At 41.3% G+C, this 25,221-nt stretch overlaps 2 protein-coding genes across 5 annotated transcripts in view; one reads left to right on the top strand and one right to left on the bottom strand.

The window, feature by feature from the left end:
* On the bottom strand, window positions 1-11,392 carry DHCR7 (7-dehydrocholesterol reductase). Of its 2 annotated transcripts, none has more exons than XM_074586334.1 (8): window positions 11,118-11,392; window positions 7,468-7,571; window positions 6,376-6,598; window positions 5,566-5,656; window positions 4,787-5,000; window positions 4,095-4,299; window positions 1,912-2,043; window positions 1-1,291 (listed from the first exon to the last, which is right to left on the bottom strand). In XM_074586334.1, the coding sequence occupies exons 2-8, from the start codon at window positions 7,563-7,565 to the stop codon at window positions 827-829; spliced, it is 1,428 nt and encodes a 475-aa protein (XP_074442435.1). In that variant the 5' UTR covers window positions 7,566-7,571; window positions 11,118-11,392; the 3' UTR covers window positions 1-826. The 2 variants fall into 2 exon arrangements, with proteins under 2 accessions (XP_074442435.1, XP_074442436.1); XM_074586335.1 differs by having other exon boundaries at window positions 7,468-7,631; window positions 11,118-11,248.
* Window positions 11,371-25,221, top strand: part of NADSYN1 (NAD synthetase 1) — an 18,713-nt gene continuing 4,862 nt past the window's right edge. The window contains exons 1-19 of one of the 3 annotated variants that reach the window (XM_074586332.1): window positions 11,371-11,411; window positions 11,565-11,735; window positions 11,891-11,951; window positions 12,391-12,507; window positions 13,377-13,430; window positions 13,823-13,912; window positions 14,817-14,868; window positions 15,594-15,682; window positions 17,171-17,288; window positions 18,159-18,290; window positions 19,063-19,137; window positions 19,312-19,436; window positions 19,610-19,658; window positions 20,322-20,424; window positions 21,097-21,265; window positions 21,591-21,726; window positions 23,171-23,277; window positions 24,062-24,193; window positions 24,670-24,739. In XM_074586332.1, coding sequence (XP_074442433.1) covers window positions 11,651-11,735; window positions 11,891-11,951; window positions 12,391-12,507; window positions 13,377-13,430; window positions 13,823-13,912; window positions 14,817-14,868; window positions 15,594-15,682; window positions 17,171-17,288; window positions 18,159-18,290; window positions 19,063-19,137; window positions 19,312-19,436; window positions 19,610-19,658; window positions 20,322-20,424; window positions 21,097-21,265; window positions 21,591-21,726; window positions 23,171-23,277; window positions 24,062-24,193; window positions 24,670-24,739 — 1,764 coding nt within the window. In that variant the 5' untranslated portion in view covers window positions 11,371-11,411; window positions 11,565-11,650. Of the gene's footprint in view, window positions 11,412-11,487; window positions 11,736-11,890; window positions 11,952-12,390; window positions 12,508-13,376; window positions 13,431-13,822; window positions 13,913-14,816; window positions 14,869-15,593; window positions 15,683-17,170; window positions 17,289-18,158; window positions 18,291-19,062; window positions 19,138-19,311; window positions 19,437-19,609; window positions 19,659-20,321; window positions 20,425-21,096; window positions 21,266-21,590; window positions 21,727-23,170; window positions 23,278-24,061; window positions 24,194-24,669; window positions 24,751-25,221 lie in introns of those variants that run through there. The other 2 variants (XR_012586905.1, XM_074586331.1) reach the window with 2 other exon arrangements.

Raw genomic sequence — 25,221 nt, forward strand, 5'->3', positions numbered from 1 at the left:
TATTTTTCACTTGTCTCGAAAACAAGAATTTATTTCTTAAATTTTTACAAACATGATTTTATACAAATTATAGAGAACAAAGTTTTCTATCCACACTAAAGAAATCAACGTATGCTCAGTATCTTCACAAAGCAAGTTTGGTTTCAGTATCAAAATACTACTCAGTTGGTCATGCACCATAGTCTCAGGTGCTTTGAACTAATGTAACTTTTAAGCTCTATCAATTTCTACCAGCTTTCACAAACATTTGTATTGTATTATAACAATCTTCCCACACACCAGTTTAGGACTGGGTTCCCCAGTTCAGTATTTCCTCAGTTAACCTCTTGAAAAGCAACAAACAATAAAGCCTCCTTTGGGGAGTTACTGACTGTAGATTATGACTGTCACAAGCCACCACATCATACAACTTCTTTCATAAGCAGGTCACACAACTATTTTCCTCCTCTCCTAAGTCACTGGAAACTGGTTCCAGAACCCTGCTACTCTGAAGGGTGAGGGCTCCTCCCAGCTTTGGGAGATTTCAGGAGTTTCAATACATGCAAATTTTCTTCAATTCCAAGTTAATTTTGAGGGGGGGGGGGGGGGGGAGTTCCCAGGTAAGAGTATTCTAAAAAACCAGGCCATTTCAGTGCTTCATTTCATTTACTTTAAACACAGTCTGCCTGCATGTTCCCTCAGTACAGCAGGGATTGGCGTCCAGCTACCTTTTCTCCTTCAGAACAGCATAAGTGTCCTTCACAAAGTGTTAGTATAACTGTGTGGACAAACTCTCTTCATCTCCAAAAAAATTTCTTTTTTCTTTCCCCTGGATTGTGTGTTAGCCTTAAAATAATCCTGGTATGAGCCGGTAAGGCACTGCAGAAGTGTAGCGCTTCCAGTCCTTCCCGTATTTGCTGAAGCAACGGTGTTCATCCCTAATGCAGCGGTGGGTTAGCAGAATAGTCATATAAACAATGTAGAAGTAAGGCAAGATGTGGTCAAACCCACAAGTCAGGCAGTAGGCCAGGGAGCCCATCAAATCTCCCGTGTAGTTAAAATGGCGTGCCCACCCCCAGAACCCTGAGGTCATCAGTTTGCTGTGGTACTTGGTCCCATCCACAGACATGTAGGAGCACTCAATATACTCTGGTTTCTTCCCCCATATCTTGCAGTTGCCATTTGTACGACGGAAGAGGTCCTTCTGGTGGTTGGTCATCCTGAAGATGTAATAGCCGATCAAGCCCAACATCAAGATCCCTACGGCGTTAGCTGTGCCCAGCTGGACAGGGTGGTAAACCAAATACAAACCCTGGGGAATGGGGAAAAAAAAACCAAGAGACAATCAGTGATTTACTTTAAATATATGCTCAGGATGACAGACTAATTCCTTGACCTACAGTGACCTAGAAGAGATAAACAGAAAAAAAATAGGAAAATCTACTCTACCAGTAAAAATGTGGAAAGTTTTCAGAAAACTCTGCATCCTGCATTTTCTTTCTCTCTCTCTCCAAAATTGCATTTCTTAGGTGGAACAAGAAGAGAAAAGCTGCAAAGATGCAAACAAACCAGGACAGAAGGTGGAAAAAAAAACAAACAACAACAAAAAACCCAAACAAACCACCACCCACCAAAAAACCCTCAACACGGAGGAGTACAGAAATGGACTGAAAGGATTTAGAAAAAATATACAGACACAATAGACAGTGACAGAAAAGGGCACAAAAGAAGGGGAGGAGAGGAAAAGATGTCCATTCTATATGGGGACAGTAAGTCTTCCTACAAGTGAATTGTTATAAAGGATGTTGTAATGGTTACTCAACATTCAAACTGTCTAGAAACTATTCGAGATACAAATCAAACTGCCAGGGAGAATGTTTCTGGAAAGTTTCTTTCCTTTTAGCCCGAACGCGTATTGTACCACATTTTTACCTGCAAAGTATAGAGGTAAGGCAACCAAACACAATCTCCCCAGCCCAAATACCATCCAAAATGATCGTGGCAGATGTCAATGGTTTTCAAATACCAAGCTTCATTCCAAAAGAAGTCCAAAACATAAATACCCTGAAACAGAATAGTTTGACATTAGTAACATAGCTTTGTCACCAGTCATCCTGTTAGTAGCATCAGCCCAATCTTTCTGTGCTGTCTTGTGATATGATCTCAAAATGGACTTGTGTTTTTATATTAACACCTCAAAAATAGGGCATTAAGAGGAACATATCGCACAAATATATTCCATCTAGATAGATAAAGCAATAATAAGTAATGCAAAGCAATATTAACGAAGACAACTATGGCAAGCATGCTCCTCTAAGGACATACACTTCGGAAGTATACTCGCATTTGCCCACCCCTACCTCTCTTCAGCTTAATGAGTTGTATGCTTATGCAGAGTGGGAATAGAGCTTCTATTGAGCAGGCTCCCATTTACACATATCAATGAACAAATCCAAACTATTGTCGGTACTTAGTACTTTGCGGTCCCTTCTGTAGAAAGCACAGCACCTGACTGGCTATTTTCAGGTGTGAAGACATCTGTAGTTCTGCATGTCTCACACACCAAGTAAAAATAAGAAGTTAGGTGCAGTGCTGCCCTCAAGAAAAAATTGTGCCTTATCTTGCTCCAGCTAAAGCCACAGAATTCGTCATTGTTCTCTTTGGATTCAAAATCAGGCTATGCCTGTTTCCAGAACACAGGCTCAGGAAAGTGTTTCTTAATTTAAGTTTATGCTGAAATCTGCTGATGCAGACATGACCATGCCACTGGTGGCACTCTGATTTAATGCATAGAATCATAGGGTTGGAAGGGACCTCTGGAGATCATCTAGTCCAACCCCCTGACAGAGCAGGGTCACCCAGAGCAGGTGGCACAGGAACGCGTCCAGGCAGGTTTTGAATGTCTCCAGAGATGGAGACTCCACCACCTCTCTGGGAAGCCTGTGCCAGGGCTCTGCCACCCTCACAGGAAAGAAGTTCCTCCTCATGTTGAGGTGGAACTTCCTATGCTCAAGTTTGTGCCCATTACACCTCTTGTCCTGTCCCCGGGCACCACTGAAAAGAGCCTGGCCCATCCTCCTGACACCCACCCTCTAAGTATTTATAAGTGTTGATAAGATCCCCCCTCAGCTGTCTTTTTTCCAGACTGAAGAGACCCAAATCCCTCAGCCTTTCTTCATCAGAGAGATGTTCCAGTCCCCTAATCATCTTGGTAGCCCTTTGCTGCACCCTCTCCAGCAGTTCCCTGTCCTTCTTGAACCGGGGAGCCCAGAACTGGACACAGTACTCCAGGGGCGGCCTCACCAAGGCAGAGTAGAGGGGGAGGATGACCTCCCTCCACCTGCTGGCCACACTCTTCTTGATGCAGCCCAGGATGCCATTGGCCTTCTTGGCCACAAGGGCACATTGCTGGCTCATGGTCATCCTGTTGTCCACCAGGACTCCCAGGTCTCTCTCAGCTGAGCTGCCCTCCAGCAGGTCAGCCCCCAACTTGTCCTGGTGCATGGGGTTATTCCTCCCCAGGTGCAGCACCCTGCACTTGCCCTTATTGAATTTCATAAGGTTCCTCTCTGCCCAGATCTCCAGCCTGTCCAGGTCTCTCTGTATGGCGGCACAGCCTTCCGGTGTGTCAGCCACCCCCCCCAGCTTTGTGTCATCAGCGAACTTGCTGAGGGTGCACTCTATCCCCTCATCCAGGCCATTGATGAGTATATTGAAGAGGACTGGACCCAGTACTGACCCCTGGGGAACACCACTCGTCACTGACCTCCAACTAGACCCTGTGCCCCTAATCACTACCCTCTGAGCTCTGTCTTTCAACCAGTTCTCTATCCACCTTACTGTCCATTCATCAAGCCCACTCTTCCTAAGCTTCCCTATGAGGATGCTGTGGGAGACCGTGTCGAATGCCTTGCTTGAGAGTACAGTAGAGTATTTACAGTGGCACTCTTTATGAATACAAGTGCCCAAAGAAGCAAGTCCAGTGCATTGTCACTGAATGAGGTTGTTCAAGCCAGGAAAAACTGTTTAAGTTCAATTTCAACAGAAGGAGTTTTTTCTACTTTAACATTAGTGTATTTCCAAATTGGTTTCTTATTTCCCTCCTCTGAATTTACCTGAAGGACATTGACAAGAATCATGGAGTTGGTTACTTGACCATACAGCTCCTGTTGTTTAGCAGCATAGGAAAGGTTAATTAGAGTCCAGGCTACAATACCAGGGCGCCCATTGAAGAAAAGCTTGAAATCAAACCACTTTCCTATTCGAGGGTTAAATTCAATCCCCATCATGTAGTCATAAAAGAAGTTGCCAGTGAATTTGCTAGAAAGCATAAAAAATTAGAAATTTATGCAATTATACACAAATACAGGTAATTACTATTCCAACTACACATTTTAGATGATTTCTCAAGGCACTTGATGTAACGATAATAAAAATCATAAAACCATATGATGTTGTGCAAGATAACAATAATGGATCCAACCAAAGCATTACATTAGTGGAGATAATTTTTAGCTTTAGAGGTACCCTAGTTTATTCTTGGTAACACTTTTGAACAGTCTAACTATAACCTTACTTATTTGTCACAAACAGGATGGATGTATTTGTGACACTGAGGCTGCCAGTCACATGGCATATAGTATGGAACACAGAGGATGGTGCTAATGAAGCAAAGAATCATAGTCATATATTGCCCTACCTATTTGTGCCAGTAAAATATATTCTGTCATCATTATTACTATTCCATGTAGCATTGAATTTATATGTCCGATTACCTAGTATTGTCTCATTATTAAAAATCACATACCAGTCTTTGGCATTAGTAGGGAAAAAGTAGCCTTTAATCATTGCAAATGTGGAAACTGCATATCCCAGGATGTTGGCACACCACAGCAGAGGAATCCAGTTGTCAAAAATGATGGTAGGTGAGAAGCAGTGGAAGTAATAGGCATTTGCAAACCAAAGCACATGGGTAACAATCCAAGCCTGAAGTCCATTGATTTCATACTTATTCACCACACCTAAAACATGAAGAAAAAATTGAATGTTAGTGAAAATGAATTAATACAGCTTTTTATTAACATGGATATGCATACAATATATAGATGCTCCAAGTGCTCACGAAATGATGTCACTCTCATCACCCTCCCCCTTAAATATCCAGTGGCACTTTTCTGAAAGTTTCATCAGACTCTGCTGTAACCATCAGGCTTTGTTAGGCTGAGTTTTTCTCTTCACTCTAGCTTCTCTAAATGGTGAATTTAGAATCTCCCCTAATATTGACTAAAGTAACAAGTTACCCTTTCTCACACTAAGTTCACATCATGCATTTTGTTCAAGTCTCATGCATTAACTTAGCTTCAGCAAGTGCAATTGCATTGTCAAATACTAGCAATAGTCCACTGCTGATTTTAAGTGCCAAAATTATCATCTGTATTTCTTCATTACCAGTGTGGTGCCTGCCATATCAATAGTTTTACTAGCAGTAAGAGACAGATACCTATGGGCTATTAAAGACTGTAAGTACAGAAATACTATAATTTTAAAAGATTGTATGGCGTGCATATAGTCCAAGGAAGAACTTACCAGCAGGGGTGACAGCACCTTCTTGTACACCGCCTACATATCCAGGAAGAAATTTATGGCAGAAGTCAGGAATGCACATGTACAAAACCACCTAGAAAAGAGGGAACGTATTAACAGTGAAAACAGACAAGACAAACTCCCCAAACCACTATCCCTTTCATACACATACCAAATGTAACAAACAGCAGTTTCAATTAAGTATTGGATAAGCAAATACGGCAAGATTTAGCTGCTGTGATTTTGCAGTAGTAATACGTCCAAGCTACTAAACAATTCTAAAGATGTATGGTTGTCATCCTTTTTTGGTGGGGAGGCAGGACAGCTGGCAATTAGATTCAAGTCCTTCTATTTTGAACTTAAGCTATGTTATATGCAAGTTGTTTTCTGATTTGGAAAAAAAATTGAAGTCGTTTGGTAAATTCGGAAACATTTTACAAATGTAAGTTATATTTCACACATCAATGTTCTTTTACGGTCTGTCTATAGAAATATCACCCCTTCTGCAGTGTTAGTTTATGATATATTTATTGTGTATTAATTTAAAACAAATGGGTATTGTTGGTACATAGTTGATTTTTCTTTAAAACCACATAAAAGAGTATATCACACAAGGAATATTTGTGTATATTCCCTACATGTTTCTTTTTCAAGTGCATAAGCTTCGTTTGGATTCCAAAACGCCACGGAAAGTAAGAAACACCGAAGTGTAGATGCCAGTGCGACATTCCATTGTCCTTCGTGTAAAAGGATTACTCAAACAGCTGTTTTAAAAGCCAGCCACTGCATCTAGATGATAACTCAATAACGTACCTGGAAAGCAACCCAAAGGGTATAGATGCCAGCAGCCCTATAGGTCAGTGTAGGAGTCTTGTTCCAGATGTCAGACAGATATTTATTCCCCGTGAGCAAGTCAATGACTGGATCGATCAGAGAGCACTGGTACTGGTCACAGGACATTATGAAGTAATATACAATAAGTGGCGCAAACACCAGCAGGAAAAGGATGCTCGCCAAGGAAAACCAGTCCACCTCCCTGTAATCCAAAACAGAGCATTTTTTTTCCCCCCAACAGTTTTCAGTGGTTTGCTTAAGTCAGGCAATTTTTTCAGTGGACCTTCTAAACTAACTGGATGAAAACTGAAAGTGTTTTCAGGGCACATACATTTCTTTGGGTCAAACAGCTATAAAAAAAAATGTACTTCACCATGAACTGTTATAAAACCATGCTAGTTGACCAGAGCAACAGAACAGATTACTTCCCCTCCAAAAAGCAGAATATTATTACAGCCTTCATGTTTTTGATGGCAATCATGGGTATAACTGGTTGGAAGTGGTAAGAGAATCACAAGAATATTATGCAAAGCTTGGAAACACAGAAAAGACAGACCCTGGACAGCCAGAAGTTGAACTTGCTTTACCACACACTGTCTGTAATGAGAAGCCATATAAACACCTGTGGCTGTTTCCAGCTGCAATACAATACTCCACTAATATTTGCGCAACTCCTTGAGAACAGGGAGATGAGTCATAAATCTTGCTACAGCAGGAGATGTCACCCGGCAATACCATGCATGGATGCCTGTTTTCCAAATCTCAGGAAATATTTTGGTTCAGCCCTTGAAGGAAATGCAGATTTTACGCATTTTTATTGTTTTCCTTTTTTGAAAGGAAGACTGTGTTTTAATCTAAGCCATCTGGCAAGCTCTCTGTCTTAAAAAAATCTTGAAGAACTCTTCTTTGGCATCTGCTACTACAGCTCATTATCCATGAGCTTTCAACAGAAGGGCAATTCAACAATCTGTTATTAATAGAGTGAAGTTTAAAAGGAATGTAGCACCTATAAGAGTAACTATGAACCAATCTGAAATACAATGACTAATTAGGGTCAGCAGCTTCTCTCACCATGCTCTTCCCCACTGGACTTGAGATGTTCGAGTACCATTTTGTGTGCTTTTGCGGTTTCTTTCTTCAGTAGGTTTTTTCTCCTGATGGGCTGCCATGATGTCCTGTATGAAAGAAAACACTCATGGTATTACTCCAGCTGGTTCTCAGTAATTCTTATGGCTCTACAGAAGAGAAACACAAATAAAAGTTATTAAAAACTATTATGTAGACTTCTGATTACAAGAAATTTGGGGGAGGTTAGGAAGGAAAAAAATAAAAATCTTTCTCTAATTCCTTATGATCTTACATTCAGTAAAACATAACCAAAACACTGATGTCAAAGTAATCCATTAAGCCTCTTGCTAACTAGAACTTTCTTTAAACATATATTGTATAGTATACAGATTATTACTTACATTTGAGATGCAAAGGGAAAAAACTTTTTTGCCACGTTCTTCTAAACCTCTGAAAAAGAGGTTCTGTAACTAATTGCCTTTCTTAATTACAGAAATTGCCACTGTTGTAACATTACCTGTACTGGACCTTGGCAAATTATGTGCTTTTCCCCAGACCTGCTCCAAACATCAAAAAAACCCAAGATGACAGTTTATAATCCCATGTAAATCAGGAATCAGGGGGAACGGAGAACAATTTACTAGGCAACACCTAATTCTCCTGTGGAACATGCATTATAGATTGCTTTCGCCTTGCCCAAATACTTCTTTTGTTAAAGATCATCACCCTATAATCTGAACATTTGGTAATCCCCCATCCAAAAAAAAAAAAAAAAAAAAGAAGAGTATTTTTCCCGACCTTTATCTCATGGAACAACACATGGAGCGTTGTAGTTTGCCATTCAGGGGGGAATTTGCTAATAGTTGTTAGTTTTGTATCTTTTCAGGCTTTGATGTTTTAACTCAAACCAGAAACTAGGAGTTATTTCCACTGAAACAGAAATGACAATACACGACCAGGCCTTACTGTTCCTGCCCGGACCAGCCCAGGACGTCTCTGACCTGAGACCCATTTCAGCCAATCCTAGGGCCATCAGTCCCTGCCCCCGTGATGCCATAGAAATGCTCGTCTCCAGCTCCAGTACAGCCCTGCCCTGCCAGGCGATGGGTCCTGCTGACACAGACCTGACCCACAGCCTGATGTCCTGGCCCGGCCTCAGCCTGTCCTCATCCCCATGGCCCTGCCTGGCTGTTCCAGGTCTGTGTCTGACTCTGGCTCCCCTCACCAGGGCTGACCCTGACCCCCACACCAGGCCCTGCCTGGTCTTGGCCTAGCCCCATCACCACAGGCCTGCCTGGGCACCTGACCCTGACCTATGGACCAACTTCCCAGCTTGACCTGCCTCATCACCATGAACCTGCAAATTATCTGGACCCCTGGTTGAACCTGGCCGTAAACTCTGCATCTGCCCTGCTCACCTCATGGAGGCACTACGGGACTGACAAGGCAAGCCCCTGCCCGCAGCCATGGTATCCCCCCATAGCTCTTGGCCCCTTAGGGACCAGCAGGTCTCACAGCTCCGCAACATATTAAAAGGAAGATGCCTAAGTGCCAAAGTAAGGACACCTCAAACAGGATCAGGCCAGCCACAGGGATAACACGCCACCCTCAGATTCAAAATACATACTATGTTACTCTGCAGAAGTGTCCTCCACACAATACATTTAAATAAAAGTGTTTATTTTCAGAAGTAATCTGAAAAGAAGTCTAATCATCCCCCTTTGCCAAACTGGTTAGGCAGAAATCCTAAGAAAAGAATGCAAGAAGATACATGGGTGTCAGGAAGCCTGCGTTATTTACGATGTCAATTATGATAAGTGCTAACTACCACCTTATCTTTCATCAGAGACATTTTAAACTATGGTCAGACTTCTGGCTTAGATTTCAGCCAGATTTGAATCTGTCCAAGTATCAATACTTTCACAATGGTTTCTAAAGTAAGTAATGAAACGACCTCAAGAGGAGGTTATTGATCACAGGAGGACAGGAGATTTACTGTATCAAGGTAATAGAAAGGCTCTTATTCAGGAATTGTAAATATTTAGGTCAGATGAAACCTTTAATGTCATTTAGTCCAACCCCACTTGCCCCTGCTGAGAGCAAGGACACCTTAGAACAGGTTGCACAGCACCTTGATCAGTTAAATTTTGAGTATTTCCAAGGATTCCACAGGATTTGTCAGTCCTACTGAGAAAGCATGTCTCTTCTAAGAGACCCAGAAAAGGAATCCTAGGTTGAGAATTTTCACAGTGTTTAGTTTTGTTTCAGGCTCTTAAGTAACCAAATAAACCAGCTAATTTTGCAGAGCTCAGTGTACTAGATTTGAAAACTCTGCTCGGTCTGCTGAGCACTCATAAAAGTCTGCCTGCAGCTGGCAGCACCTGGGATTTGTGCAAGACCCACACACACACACCCAGTTTATCATTAATCCTACCAGACAGCGCAGAAATAGAATAATCATCCAATTACTAAAAGCAGGCACTGGCTAGATGAGGAAGGTTGGCATTCAATACATTGCATATTGGATGCGTGCTTCCCCCCTATTTAAAGGCCAACAATTGCCACCACGTTTTGCCTCTCTACAGAGCAATTTAAACAAGTGCCTGCTTAGCACTATTCGCCTAAATAGATACACCCCAGTCCGACAGACAGCTATGCTGCAGGAACAACCTCTCATGTTCAGAACAATCCCCAGGTCATTTTAGACACACTAACATTTCTGGATCAAGACTCCCATTGAAATCACATTCCTATTAGAAACTACTTAAATTTCTATAAGTGCAAGTTTCCTGTTACCCCATTAAACACACCCCAAATATTGATTTCCTAAACCCTTAGTCAGCTTCTTAACAAGAACCTGAAGCAAAATTCACAATTCAAATATCACCTGCACAGAGAACTCCAGAGATGCACTTTTCCTCTGAGTCCAAACTTCAGGGCTTAACGTTGAAGTACTGCATTACTGCTCACACTGTGTTAAAAGGGATAATCATGCCAACCACACAATTCACTTGGAAGCTCTCCCCATTTAGCGCCTAAGCCACATATCTAACATACAGTTCACAGAGAAAAGTTCACATAAAGTCCTTTCAAGCAATACTGACATGTGTTTGATGCTTTTCATCAGCATGCTGTGGATTCAGCAAAGAAAATCTGTGACCGAATGCTGCAAAACCCCCCCCTCCTTTTTTAGATTTTGTCCTACAAAAATAAGGCAGCCTCCTGTTCACAGATATATATTTTAAAGAAAAACCCCTCGCTAACGTGCGGTATTCCACAGAACCCTGTGTTTTGCTCAGGAGAGGAACAGAGCGGCGGGCTGCCCAGGAGGGGATCAGCAGACCCATGTCGGCAGGGAGGGCAGCGCCTTCCCGCAGGCCAGGCCCCTCATGCGAGACACGGGGACCCTGGGAGGCATCACCGGAGGCGGGGGAGCCCCGCAAATGAGAAACAAGCTCCGGACTCAGGGGGCTCTTACCGGGCCGAGAGCGCCACAGACGCTCCCTTCCAGCCCCGCTTCGCCCCTCCGCCACCCCGCTCCTCGCCAAGGCCCAACATGGCTCCCACCGAGGTACGCACCCACGAGCCCCCCACACACCGTCGGTCTCGTCGGATGCTGCCTGGTAGCCGGAGGCGGCGCACAGGCAACTTACCAAGGGCACCTAGTCAGCACCGCCCGCCCGGCGCCGCTGGTCCCACAGCAGCGCTCCTCTCACGGAGAGACAACCCCGACGAGCACCGCACCCCTCAGCCGGTACCGGCGGCAGCACCGCTCTCCTCAGGCAGGCGCCGCTCTCCTCAGGCAGGCGCCGCCCCCGGCCCGGCCCCCGCCCGCGGTCCTCACCAATCCCCGCTGCGCTCCCCGCCCCTCCGCACCACCCCATTGGCGGAGCGCGCTCAACCCATGGGCTGAGGATGGGTTGAGGGCTCAGCCGCAGGGTGGGCGGGTGCGGAGTCCCCGGCGGGAGCGGGGCGGGGGCGGGGCGGGAGCGGTGGTGGCCGCTCCTTTGGCCGCGCCTCCGCGGGGGAACGGCGGGCGCTGCCCTTTAAGGCAGGTCGGCGTGAGGCCGTAAGGTAACAGTCACGGACGTTTTGCACAGGGTGATTTTAGCCGCGAGGGGAAGATGTAGTTCCCGCCGAGAGGAACGACCCGGCCCGCCCCGGAAGCGGCGGTGGTGGGGCCGCCATGGGCCGGGCGGTGACCGTGGCCACTTGCGCCCTGAACCAGTGGGCCCTGGATTTTGAGGGCAATCTGGAGAGGATTTTCCGAAGTGAGTGAGGCGGCGGTACCTCCCTCCTTCCCCCGTCCCTCCGGGCGTTTTTCGCCCGGCCGTGCCGGGTTTGGGCTGTCCGGTTCGGCGGGCCCTGGGGGCGCCTGGTCAGGGCGGGCCGGGCCCGAGCGGTGTTTGATCCCACCCTCTTCCAGGTATTGACATCGCGAAGAGCCGAGGAGCCCGGTACCGGCTTGGTCCTGAGCTCGAAATCTGGTAAGAGCGCTGTGTGGGTGCCGGCTGTGACACAGTCCCAGTTAATTAACCAGAGAACGGCCAGCGAGAAAATGAGCCACGTACCACTCGAATGCCCAAAGCGTGCGGCCGTCAGTGCAAATCAAAACGTTGCCGTTGCAAGCACAAGGTTGGGTCTCTTGTCTTCGAAACGTGACCAGTACCAGTAATTTGTTGACCTATTTCAGCGAGTCTTCCTCTGCAGAAACCAAATTCCGCCCAAGCCCCAGCTGCTGCTCCTGGAGGGAACATCCCAGCAATGCCGCAGCATTTTGGGTGCTGTTAGCAGGGATGATGCGGGTGCTGCTTCTGCGCGTTCTGTAGAAATTGATGAGATGTTCCTTGTCGGAAGCAGTTCTGGTCCCTTGGCTCTGTTGTGGATGTTGGCTGAATTTTTTATTTCTTATGTTTTTACATGCAGTGGTTATGGCTGCTCGGATCACTATTATGAGTCTGACACGCTCCTGCATTCGTTTCAAGTTCTGGCAAAGCTGTTGGAGTCTCCAGCTACTCAAGATATTATCTGTGATGTGGGAATGTAAGTTTTTTTTGTGTAAATATGACAAAGGGGTAGGTCTTCAGGAGTGCTGCCTCTGCTGTGTTTCTGGATAGTGAGGGCTCTGCACCAAACTTGTAAACACATCTTTGGAACTGCTCTACGTTCCCTTTTAATTACCATAACTAGGACATGCATGCAAAACGCTTCCTGAAAGGTAATCCTTTCAAAGATTTCTGGTGGTTGAGCCCTTCAGGAGAGAAACGGGATAATTATAGTTATGTATCGGGAACCTTAATGACTGGGCCCTGTTACCCTCGGTGAGCTTTTGGGTAAGACTTTGTATTATATGTAATGCAAAGGGTGTTAAAAATTGGCTCTCTTTGAGGAGTGTTGGGTAACGTAACTTGCTTTGGCTGGCAGACATCCTTATAAGCAACATATATGTATGTCAAAATCACTGAAACCACTGTAAGTCACGTGCTGACAGTGATAGATTACAACTGTAAAATTAACATATGTGCACCTACTTGTTTTAGTATTGATATAAATGCGTGGAGCTAGCTTTATTTTGAACTTGCCTGGTACCGCAGGGAGTCAGGTTTGATTAAATAAGTTAGCCCATCCAGGGGAAACCTGGTCTGCTTGTGTTTCTCAGGCATGCCAGTGATCTGGCAGTAGCTGATGTATCTGAGACTGACAGATTGGTCAGTAATGCTGATTTTTTGCAAACAGCTACTTGAGTTAAAAAATCAGAAGCTAAAACTTGATATATTGTTTTGTTTAATTCCCTTTAGTGATAAAGTGTAGAAGTGTTGCCTTAAAAATAGTTTTTGTGCAGTGGAGCAGATTCTGTAGCTTTTTTTTGTTTCGTTTGATGAAACTGGTAACCGTGCTTCTTATTTTCACAGGCCTGTTCTGCACAGAAATGTCCGCTACAATTGTCGAGTGATCTTTTTAAATAAGTAAGTAGTTGTTCGTGTGTTTTATGAAACAATACATTAGTGTATCCTTTCAGAGACCTGTGTGGCCTTCAAGAAAGATTCTTCAGTGCTATGTAGAGTGATGGACTTGTCTTCCTATCCACTAAATTTTAGAGCGACAACTAATATTGTCTATCATCTCTTTTTCCTTTCTGAATTTGTAGAAACTAAATTTCCACTGCTTTGTGAAAGACTCCAGAGGAAAACCCTCAGGTCTCCAAACAGAAGTTTTAAAAATTATTGTATGTAGTGGTTGTTTAATGTACATCATAATAGAAAAAAATGAGTTGGTATTAACCAGTGTTCTTATTTAGTCTTGTTTGGCTGTACATCAGGTCTTAATTCGCTCTTTCTGTTTTGTTACATGTTTTAAGGAAAATTCTTCTGATCAGACCAAAAATATCATTGGCAAATGCAGGAAACTACAGGGAACTTAGATGGTTTACCCCATGGAACAAAGCAAGGTAGGCTGGTTACTGTTAAAATTGTGTTTAGAAACACAGCTTGCTGTTTGCAGCCACAGCAGAAGGATTGAAATTTCCATAGCAGTCTGTCAGTGCTGCTACAGAGTGAGCAGCAAGAGAGAGTCGGCTAAGCTACGTAATTGAAGCTCAGTTAGAAAGCTTATTAGATACAATCAAACTCTGAATTGCTGAGCTGGAAGGAAAGGAGTGGCTGAATGATCCTTCAACCAGTGTAGTAGTGTCATTTTCCTTGTGTCTACTTTCTAAGTATGTGCAGTTTCGGATTGGAAGAGCGTGTGTTTATCGGCTTGGTTGCTGCTTCCTGGTCAATATTAAACTGGAAAACAATGTGAAATGGATGAGAGAACTTTAACAACTGCAGAGGATGAAAGCTACATACCTTATGATGCTGCAGAATATGCTTGGTGCTCATTTCTGATGCCACGCACTCATCCTGTAGTCAGAGAATGGTTCTAACTTGATTGTCTCAGTAAAGTACTTCTGAGAGAGCCCCTGAGCATCTGTCCTCTTAACCCCAGTCAATTCCAGATGAGTTCTGAGTTACTCGTGTAGTAACGCTGCAAAAAGAGAAACTTTTATTTGGTATTTGACTTGCACGGTGTGTTCTTTGTTAGGCCTAGTTCATAGCTAGGATGGAGCACTGTTTACTGCGTGTTTCTGAAGCAAAGTGGGATGTCACTAATTTATAATCTTAACATTTCTGATTAATTTCACAGCAAGTATGAAGATCCTCTTTTTTATTTTTTAATCATACACAGCCCTGTACAACTGAAGTACAATTTCTTTAATCAGTGTTAGAAAGTGGCAGAATGTAGAGATGAGAATCAGTTTTTATGCTGTGATTTATATAACGATGTATTCACAACCTATAAATCTGCTCTAGGCATGTGGAGGAATATTTTCTACCCAGGATAATTCAGGAAGTGACTGGCCAGGTAAGTTTTCAAAGTATTTTTTTCTTTTTAACTTCAGCATCTTCCAGATTCAGCAATTTAAATGAATAGAATTTGTGGCATAAAACTGTTGTACACCAAATTCTGCTGTCAGTCATGTTGCAAATTCATAGTTTTCAGTGGTAGTTCTCAGTTACATTAAATGAGAGCATAATTTAACCTTGTTTATGTTCGTATTTGGCAGCAAAGCAAGTAAATTTTAAATTTGCCTCAGTTATTTGTATCTACAGGTCCTTAATTGTCTTATTTTGCACAATTTGGTACTGAGTTTATCTGTGCTTGAGACTAGAATTGAGTATGTGTTTTGAGGTAAAAAAAAAAAACAAAACCTTTTTCTTCAGAAGGGCCTAAAACTTAGTTTATTTCCTGCTAAAGCATAAGCGCGATTCCTAGCAAACACGCTCTGTTTTGTAGATTGTTTAATTCAAAAGCAGTTGTCCTATTCTGAAGCAAAGCACTGGATCTGAATACTACTGAAATTTCAACACAAAATTTCAGGACAATCCAGAAATTTGCAGTTTAGAGCTTTTTTTTTTTTAATTCCTATAAATGAAGGAAAGTGTAATGTGATTGATATTATATCACTCATTTCATGTAAGTGAGTATTCAGTTTTTGAATTTTTTTTTTTTAAGATTTGTAGTTAGCTTTTTAAATTGAATAGGTTCTTCTATTACATGTGTATAAGGAAGTTCTTGTTTTTTCTCAGGAAACCGTTCCTTTTGGGGATGCAGTGCTAGCAACCAAAGATACCTGCCTTGGGACAGAAATATGTGAAGAACTCTGGGCACCAAACAGGTAAAGGAGAAGAAGAAATGAAAAGTAAACAAAGACATACCCTGGACCTAACTGAAATAGATGTTTGAAAAAAATCTACTTATTCTTCTATGTAGTGTATCTTCCAGAAAGTGACAGGAAGCTAAAATATAATTAGGAGCAACAAATACATGATGGGAAAGATTTCACTAGGCTAGATGCAGGATGGCAGAAGTTTTAGGTGGTTAAGCTAAATTCATTTGAAACAGAAGGCAGGAGAGAAATGCCAAAAAGAAGCAGAATAAAAAAGGTGACCTGGAGAAAAAAATGGCAGATAACTATAGATCTTGCATTCCAGGTACTCTTCAGCTTTTAGTTCAACCTGACGTTGAAGTGTCCTTCTGGATCCATCTCTGTAGCTTGATCTGGGGTCAAAGTGACAAAGTTATTTTGTTTCAATTTGTAGTATCAATTTTGTCTACTAATCATAATGCTCTGTTATTCCCACTTAACACACCTAGTCTCAAAAATTTGAGACTGCTAGTAGGTCTTTTAATTACTGTATTCTTTTTATCTTGGGCTTTGACCAACTCCTCCAATGCTTTCTGTTTGACGGACAAATTGAGCTCTCTTGTATTTGCCAAGGTAGAGCAGAGGCTTCTAGGCAACATCACTTTGAGATGGGTCCCTTTTTTTTTTTTCTATTTAGCTGTTAGCTTAATCCTTCTGCTGTATTTTTTAACCAGTCTCAGATGATGCATAAAGACAATGCAGAAGGAAAGAACAAAAAAGTCACTAAGGGAAAGCAAAGCCTAGTGCCCTTAAGTAATATTTCCTGTTATTATTTTAGCTCCTGTCACAATTTAAAGTTCTTCCCAATGACAAAGAAGATCCCACTCACAAAGGTGTGATGTGGGATGGGAGTGGAGATATGAATAGCATGAAAGCTGTTGTAGTTAACACAAAATAAACAAAATCTTCCTGATGTTTTTCCAAATCTCCCAGTTACAAACATTGATTTCCTTTTAACTGCAGAAAGTGTGGTATGTTACAAAGATGTGATAATTTATTTTTTTTTAGTATTTCTTTCTTTCGACATCAGAAAAAGAAGCAGTGAAAGTCATCTCCTTCTCATGGTTCTGTTTGCTTATGCTTTTGGATTTACTAAGAGAGAAGCAAAATGGGACAACTGACCTTGCAAGAGTGTCTCCATGTTGCCCTGAAATAAGGCAATAAGATTGTCTTATTCTCTCTTTCTTTGAGACCCAGGTAAAGTAGAAGGCATTGCATTTAGAACAGAAGGAGCAAAAGCCTTTCTGCCCTCTGCAACCAGTACTTATCTTTAACAGAAGAGTCAGGCAATGCAAGAAAACAGATGTTTTTGAGAGTCCTATCCTTGTTTGAGCTAAGACACGCAGAAAACTGAAAATGACATAGATGTTTTTATTTGTAGGGGTTATAAATGATACCTGTAGTATTCAAAGTATAGTATTGACAGCTGAATTTTTTTTCTGCCTTTTGCTTTGACAGCCCTCATATTGAAATGGGACTTGATGGCGTGGAAATTTTCACTAACTCTTCAGGGAGTCACCATGTGCTGCGGAAGGCTCACACCCGGGTGGATTTGGTGAATTCTGCCACAGCGAAGGTATACACTTAAAAAAAATAAATTGTTTTGGTTATGCATCTCATTTCTATTTTTTTTTTTCAGAACAGTCTCCTCTCCTGTGACACAACATAGGATGAGCACGGGGGCCTTCACAGTCCTTGTTGTTAGTTTCTCTCCAGATTTTCATTCACATAGCAACATTGTGGTGGGAGAAATATCGATAACTATATCAGGGAGGGGAAATAGAAATCAGTGTTTAAACCTCGACTTCTTTTTTTGTTTTTCCCCATCATCTTCTTACTTAAAATATATAATATTTTTCTACTTTGAAAATTCTGTTTATTTTAAAGAATATAAGACGTTTAGTTACTAGACTGTAATTCTGTCTAACAGTGATGGGGACAAAAGCAAAGTAATGAATGTACATTACACTGTGAAAAATGTTTAATTTGTACAACTGCTTTGTCACTGTAATTTAACATGCTTTGGTTATATTTAATAGCATCTGCTCTGTCCTCAGATATCCAAACACAGCTTCTGTCATCATCTTCCTGCTTTTCTCAGTCTCAATTTGAACTTAGAATTTCAATTTAGAAGTGCAGCCCTCTCAATTTGGGCTAAGGGAATGACTTGCTAATAACAGAAGACTCCTGTCTTCCAACAGTGTGACAGGGCTAGAGCTCACTTACTACACTTACTCATGTAGTTACTTGTTTCTGTCATGTGTATCACATGCAAAGTACTTTTCACATGACAAGAGAGAGTCCAAGCTGTAAATCATGCATAAGGTAAAGAAAGAGGAAGATTATAAGGACAGGAACAGAGAAATACCATTTTGTCTTTTAACATTCTGTCAGGTGCTGTATTCTGAAGAGCATTTTTTTGTCTGCATGTTTGTTTTCCTCCCAGAATGGTGGAATATATATTTTAGCTAACCAGAAGGGCTGTGATGGTGATCGCCTGTATTATGATGGCTGTGCCATGATTTCAATGAATGGAGAAACAGTTGCACAAGGATCCCAGTTTTCACTGGATGATGTGGTAATATGTTCAACCTATAGCTGCTGGTTACAGCTGAAATTAGTACAGCTACATTTATGCTCAACACTTCCCAGACGTTCCAGACCTCCATGTCTGTAGACTAAAAGAGATACATTTTTGCTATGCTATTCAACTAGACCAAGGTTTTTCCTAGTCAAATTAGCCAGACCTGATCTTCAGTAGCTCTCCCGCTTTTGTGAGCGAGGAAGAGCTGTCACAGTGGAGGAACTTTATGAAAATGTTTGCATACGCAATCACCGTGTTTAGGAGAGACACTGTTAATTTGTATTCCCTTATCTAAGAAAAAAAGGACAAAGACTGCAGTGTTGTAATTATGACCTGGTTTGGTAGACAAAAGGTTTGATAGGTTGAGCTTTACTTCAATAAGCGCTTTCTCAGTAGGTTTGTCATCAAAGCTGTAGGCTTCCTCACTTCATGTGCCAAATTCGTCCCTTTCCCCAGTATGCTTCTTGCCTTTTCCACTTGTCCTTTGCTGCAACTGCTGGTGAACCTATTGTTCAGCCATCTGAGAAGCGCTATAAATCTGTTTGGTTTATGAGCATCCTGGTGTACTCAGTGAAGTGAGTCAGCTGTGCTCTCTAATGTAAGCGATTCTACTGAGTCACAAGTGACTTGTGAAGTCAGCATAAAAATCTGTATTGAAAAAAGTTGCATGCATTCCTCTTCCCCAAAATTTTTTGTAGTCCAGGCCTGTCAAACATTGTTTATCTGTCTGTGTAGACTCAATCTAATGTTGAAAGCCTTTCCGTAGGAGGTGCTGGTTGCCACTCTGGACTTGGAGGATATTCGAAGTTACAGAGCAGAGATTTCATCTCGTAATTTAGCGGTAAGAATTCTTTACAGAGGTTATGTTTGTAAACTCAGTCAAGTTTGAATTGTTACTGAATTTTAAAAGTTTTTTCATGTTTTGATTTTCACAGTATTCTATAGATCTGATGTTTTAAAGGTATATGCTACATTAAAATTGATGTCTTCCCAATTCTTCTGTACTATTGCTTAGGCAAGTAAAGTGAATCCTTATCCCAGGGTCAAAGTGAATTTTGCTCTGTCATGTTCTGATGATGTAGCTGTACCTACGTGTATGCCAATCCAGTGGAGACATCATAGTCCTGAAGAGGAGATCAGGTAAGCACATACTGAATCTGTTGCTTGAAAATTATCTTGATTGAAAAAAACAAAACATAAGATTTTATTTATAATTAAGTAAAGTATCTCATTGGAAGAGCACAGTAAATATGTTGGCTTGCTTAAGTCTTATTCCGTAAGCCTCTTGGAATGAGCATATTCTGTAATTTCAGCCTTGGTCCTGCATGTTGGCTTTGGGACTATTTAAGGCGCAGCAAACAGGTAAGAACAACTGTTTTTGTTCTTTGCCTTGGCATACACATCTTGTTTGTCACAGGGACAGTACAGATTGCTATCCTATGCTGCTGTTAATGCAAAGTGATGTTAGTCCAAGGTGCAAGGTTTGAGGTTTTCACTGGGAGGCTCATTCAGATGTAAAACCCATATGCAAAGTGTGACTTCAGTATGCTCCTCAGACCTTTTTCTTAGGAATCATGCCTTCTTTGAAAGCAACAGTCAAGCTTGCCTAATAAAGGGGATTGTTGGTTTGTTTTTGGTTTTTTTTGAAACACTGTTTTTTCAGTGAAGAAAATATTTTAATGGCATAATGGAGATGTTTAAAATAAGCAGAGTGACATGAGCTAGTAATTCAGTTCAATAATGAATATATATGAAAAATTGAATCCTTTTTATTAGCTCTTCTGTCTTACTAGAGGGTAAAGACCTATTGGAAGTATTTCTAGCCAAAGGGTTTACAGTGGCTACTTGTTTGATTATCTAGTTGATGAGAGTTTAAGAGGGTTTGCTAGGTCTGGTTTGTTTGTTTTTCCCCAGTAGAATGTAAGCAGACTTGAACAGTGCTTTTACAAGAGTGTGTTTCTAATGATACAATATATATTTTTCTAATTTTGGTATTTGAAATGTCTTCCATGCTCTATTTTCAAGGCAGGATTTCTCCTACCTCTTAGTGGTGGAATTGACAGCTCTGCTACAGCTTGCATAGTATACTCTATGTGTCACCAGGTTTGCCTGGCAGTCAAGAATGGAAGTAAGTGGATACGCATGTCTGGCTAGCCATGCTTACTAATGGTTATCAACAAGTTAATGTTAACTCAGTGCACTAGATGCAAGAGGTCATTAATAGTATACTCTTGCCCAGTTGTTCTAATGGAATCCTTTGTATCTCTTCAGAAATTCCAGCAAAAATGGGCATCCAGATTTCAGGTTCTTTGAATTGGCTTAATAGTTTTCATTTTGGGTTTAGGAATTGGATGTGGAACTCAGACTAGTTTCTGTCTAGAGAGTCATTCAAAGTGTTGGCTGATGTAGTTTTGGGATTTCAGGTTATCATAAGAATTTTCTTCTCCTATTCAGCACTACAAAACATGGTTAGACACGATTAAGCTCTTAAACTGGTTTTAAGTAGATGATATGCATTTAGCTAAGTTTTTGTACATATTGGATCATATTTTCTATGAAGTTTCTTTAAGGCATAGAACAAATGGATTTAATATTTCCATGTTCAAAATTAGTAGCAAAATCAGTAATTCTTTTATTTGATATATGAAAATACATTTGGGGAGTTAGATGATGGAGTCATTTTTAGAGGCAGTGTAAAGCTTAATTGGAATAGAAGAAACATACAAGATATTTGCATATCCTGGATGACAGGAGTGCAACAATTTCCACTCTTGTTCTATTTCTTTTGCTTTGTCCTCAGATGCAGATGTGCTGGCTGATGCACGCAAGATTGTGAATGATGAGACCTATGTCCCTGAGGATCCTCGAGAATTTTGCAAGCGTATCTTTACCACTTGCTATATGGCTAGTGAGAACTCCTCCCAGGATACTTGCAACAGGGCTAAGCTTCTGGCTGAGCAAATAGGCAGGTACAAGTTGAGAAGGTCTGGATAAAAAAAATCATGTTCTGTCAAAGACACTAATCTCAAGCTTTCAAACTCTAAAATAGGAAAAAATGGGAGAGGAATAGTAGGTGTGTTAAGTAGGAGTGTTACAGACATTATTAAGTGTGTAAATGTGAGGCAAACTTAGCAGCATTTGGTGAAGGACATGGAAACTTGGAAACAGACTCTGGAAAGTGTTATTCTTCGTGTCAGATCTGAGATGGGGGGGTTTCGCCTTTTTTTTTGTTTAGTGCTATTTTATGTAGTCAGATTGTGCTAGTTGAGTCACTTCTGCTTGAATTCTTCTCAGCTATCACATCAATCTGAACATAGATGCGGCTGTCAAAGCTATTGTGGGAATTTTCAGCATGGTGACAGGTCGAATGCCCCGTTTTTCTGTCTACGGAGGGAGCAGCAGAGAAAACCTGGCACTCCAGAATGTGCAGGTGTGTTTCATGGAGGCTGAATCAGGTCAAACCGTTTTTTGTTTGTGTTTTTTTTTGTTTGTTTGTTTTTGTTTTCTTTTGAAAGAGTACAAAATGGTAAAGTAACATTTCATTTGCTTTGCTGTGAAAACGTGAACTTGTGGTGTGTCCCTGAAGATTTATGGGCTTCCAGTAAATGCTTGGCAGCAGCAGAAATCTACAATCCCACATAACTCAGGAGAAAAACCAAGATAATTATCATTTGTGACTTTTATATGCTGGTCAGGAAGAAATAGCACATGCCTGTATCCCATCAATAGCATCGGTCTAGATGCTGTTTAGAAAAGCATCCCAACAGAAAGTTGCCAGGTCAGGAAAATGAGACTGGTCTGAGTCCAGCAGGAGCGTGGCAGGTCAAGACTCAAAAATATTGCTGATACATACTAGGCTTTCCTTTGGTAGATGTTAGCAGCCTTTAAAAGGCTCTATGTGAGATGTCAAGCTTACCCATTCCAATTCCTAGACATCCTCAGTTTTAGAAGCTAGAAGAGAATTTATTTTTTTTTACATCAGAAGGTATTTAATCATCTGTAGGCTTATAGAATGCAGCTCAAATACACATTTCCAGCTACGCATTTTTGTTGTGTTGGAACAGATTGGTGCTGTGCCTGGGTAGTGCTGGTATACATATCCTATAGCATCACAGAAAACAGCTGCCTAGTGACTTCTGGCCCCTGGCTCCAGTTGTACCTTTCCTGTCTTGATAGCTTTCTTTTTGGTCTGTTCTTACAAGCTTCCAAGCTAACAAGCAACTCTGTTTTAATTCTGGCTAAATGTTGATTATCATGTTTGATAGCTTTTGTTAGCTGAGCAGTTGATCTTTCTTCCCTTGCTATTACTACCAGCTGTCTCCTTTGGAAGCAAACATTGCATCCTTCATCAGCTTTTTGGCAAAGGGATAGGCTTTAGTCACAGAGGAGTGTGACGATTTGCTTAACATCACCCACAATTGTGGCAAGAGCTGGAGGTTGAATCTCAGGTCTGTTTGGCGTTATTCCCATCCTTAGAAAAAGTAGAGTTTAGGAATGGGGACAAAAGCAAAGAGAACTCTTTTTCAAATTGTATGTAAATAAATCCCTTTAGCCTAATACTCCATAAAAGGGTGTGTTAGACAGATGGTTTATCTGCATACTTCATCCCTCCTGGATTCTTATTAGTGCTTGTAGGAGGTAGAAAATGGCAACTATTCCCTAATCTGCAATTCAGAGTAGAATAAATTTGCCAAGTCTGTGCCAGTAGCGGATACGGAACGTGGCTTTTCTAGATGAGTTTGGCATCTTCTACACAAGACCATCCTTCTGGCATTAATATTTACTCCTCTCAGATTTAGTTCTTTATGGGTTTCTTTAGGGAATTGATTGATAAAAATCTGTAAATTTGCTTTATTTTTCATTTTGCTTTACAGGCTAGAATAAGAATGGTCCTCGCCTACCTGTTTGCACAGCTGACACTTTGGACGCGTGGGATGCCAGGGGGACTTCTGGTGCTAGGATCAGCCAATGTGGATGAAAGGTTGGTGAAAGTTAGTTAGAAATTTAAAACCAGGTGAACTGGGAACAGGTCACTGCATTTCCTTGCAACTCTACCAAATCCCAGTGTAGATTATTCCTCAGAAGAGGTAACAAGCTAAGAATACACTGATAGCAGTGAAATTAATGAAAACAGTTGAATTAGCCTGCATGGAAAATTGTCTAGTTTTCAGAAGCTTATCCAAAGTGTCGTCATAGTTTTCCAATAAAATACTGTTCCTTCCTTAGGTGTTTTCAGTAGAGCTCGCCTGTGCAGTTACCAGGTTAACTTTCCAATCTGTTATTTGTTGTATTTTCAATTACTGTAATAGGAATAAAGTTGTGAACTTGGAATTGAAAAATAGATTTCTAAAAATCTGAAGTATGGTTATTAGAGCTAACTATTTGAAGGTTAAAGCAATCCCCATTGTGAGACTCACAACCTCAAACGCTGGGGGAGTGGTGTGTGCTGATTCTATAGGTGTATGGGTTTGAGGTTTTTTTTAATTGGTCAGGACAGTATTTTAGTTGTTTTGCATCAAATATATTACCTTAGCATGGGCAGTTTTGCAGTGCTTCATAACTGTTTGAAATTCCATCGCTTTAGGATAGCCTTGTTGCAGCTGAACACGTTTGCCCCTTATGTATAAATACAATAACAATATGCAGTCTGTTTCTCTCTGTCTTTATACGACATATATATATTCTCTATAGTATAAACGATTATATATTATACTAAAGTTACTTATTATTTACTATTACTGGATAAAATTTCCTCTCTTGCTCAGCCTCCGAGGTTACTTGACGAAGTATGATTGCTCAAGTGCTGATATCAATCCCATTGGTGGAATCAGCAAGACCGATTTGAAGAACTTCATACAATATTGCATTGAAAATTTTCAGCTCACGGCCCTCAGAAGGTGAGTAGTGAAGCAGTGATATTTGGTGACTGTATGCAGCATATCGTGGACCTCACGACTTGGTTTTCTCTACTAACAGAGCTAAGTTGCAGTAATATTGCAAGGCTAATAAAGAAAAGTATTCTGCACATCCCTCTGTTTTTAAATGATTGTGTATGCTTACACAATGTAAATTGCTGGGTGCTGAAAATGCCGCCAGTCTTACAAATTACTGTATGCAAGCATTTGTGGTGTTAATTCCACTGAAGGACCTGCTTGAACCAGACGCTTGTATGTTTTTGGCATAAAGCATTGCTTTTTAAACCTGGAACGGCTTGCAAGTACCGCTTCTTTAGAGTTATCTAATCCTTTAGCAGCTTATGCTCTTAAAAAGTTTTGAATAAAGCTTTTGATTTTTAACAAACCAGGCTGTTTGTTAACTAGTACTCATGAGACTGGATAGAATTCATGTTTTTCTTTTTACCTTTTCCTTACAGTATCATGTCAGCTCCACCCACTGCAGAGTTAGAGCCCCTGGTGGAAGGACAAGTGGCTCAAACTGATGAGGTAATGCTCTGGTAAGCCTTATCCCAAAATTTGGTTTTTGCCCAATAACTATTGTTTGCTCTTGTATGTATCCATGCTTATTGACAAGCATGTTGTAAACAACCTTAAAGCTGCTGACAAGGCATTAGTATCCCACACCAGCCTTATCTATGTTGACAATAGTTTCCAAAACAGCAAATTAACTTTTTTTGAATGATTTTATATTTTGGGCACATAGAAGGATGGGTGTTCTGAAATTCAGTTTGTTTTAAAGTTTCTTAATATCAAAAGAGCATCAGCCAGGGCCTTACTGCTAGTGAAATGACCTGTGGCAAAGCCCTTCATCTTGTACCCCCACCCTTCTTTTTGCTATCCACATGGATAAGAGAGGACTGGTAAGCCTGACAACTACCACTAAGGGCTCTCAGATATTTAACTGTAGGATATTGTAAAACTCTTTATGATAAAGCAAAGGGTTGCTGAATTAAAATTACTGGTTTTCT

The sequence above is a fragment of the Larus michahellis genome, chromosome 4, assembly GCF_964199755.1.
Source record: "Larus michahellis chromosome 4, bLarMic1.1, whole genome shotgun sequence".
In the NCBI taxonomy this organism is placed as follows: domain Eukaryota; kingdom Metazoa; phylum Chordata; class Aves; order Charadriiformes; family Laridae; genus Larus; species Larus michahellis.

Coding starts and splice junctions, on each gene's coding strand:
- DHCR7 (XM_074586334.1), bottom strand. CDS start 7,565: ATGGCAGCCCATCAGGAGAAAAAACCTACTGAAGAAAGAAACCGCAAA. Junction 5,001..5,565: donor AGGTGCTGTCACCCCTGCTG/GTAAGTTCTTCC, acceptor TTCATGTTTTAG/GTGTGGTGAATAAGTATGAA. Junction 4,300..4,786: donor CCTACTAATGCCAAAGACTG/GTATGTGATTTT, acceptor TATGCTTTCTAG/CAAATTCACTGGCAACTTCT.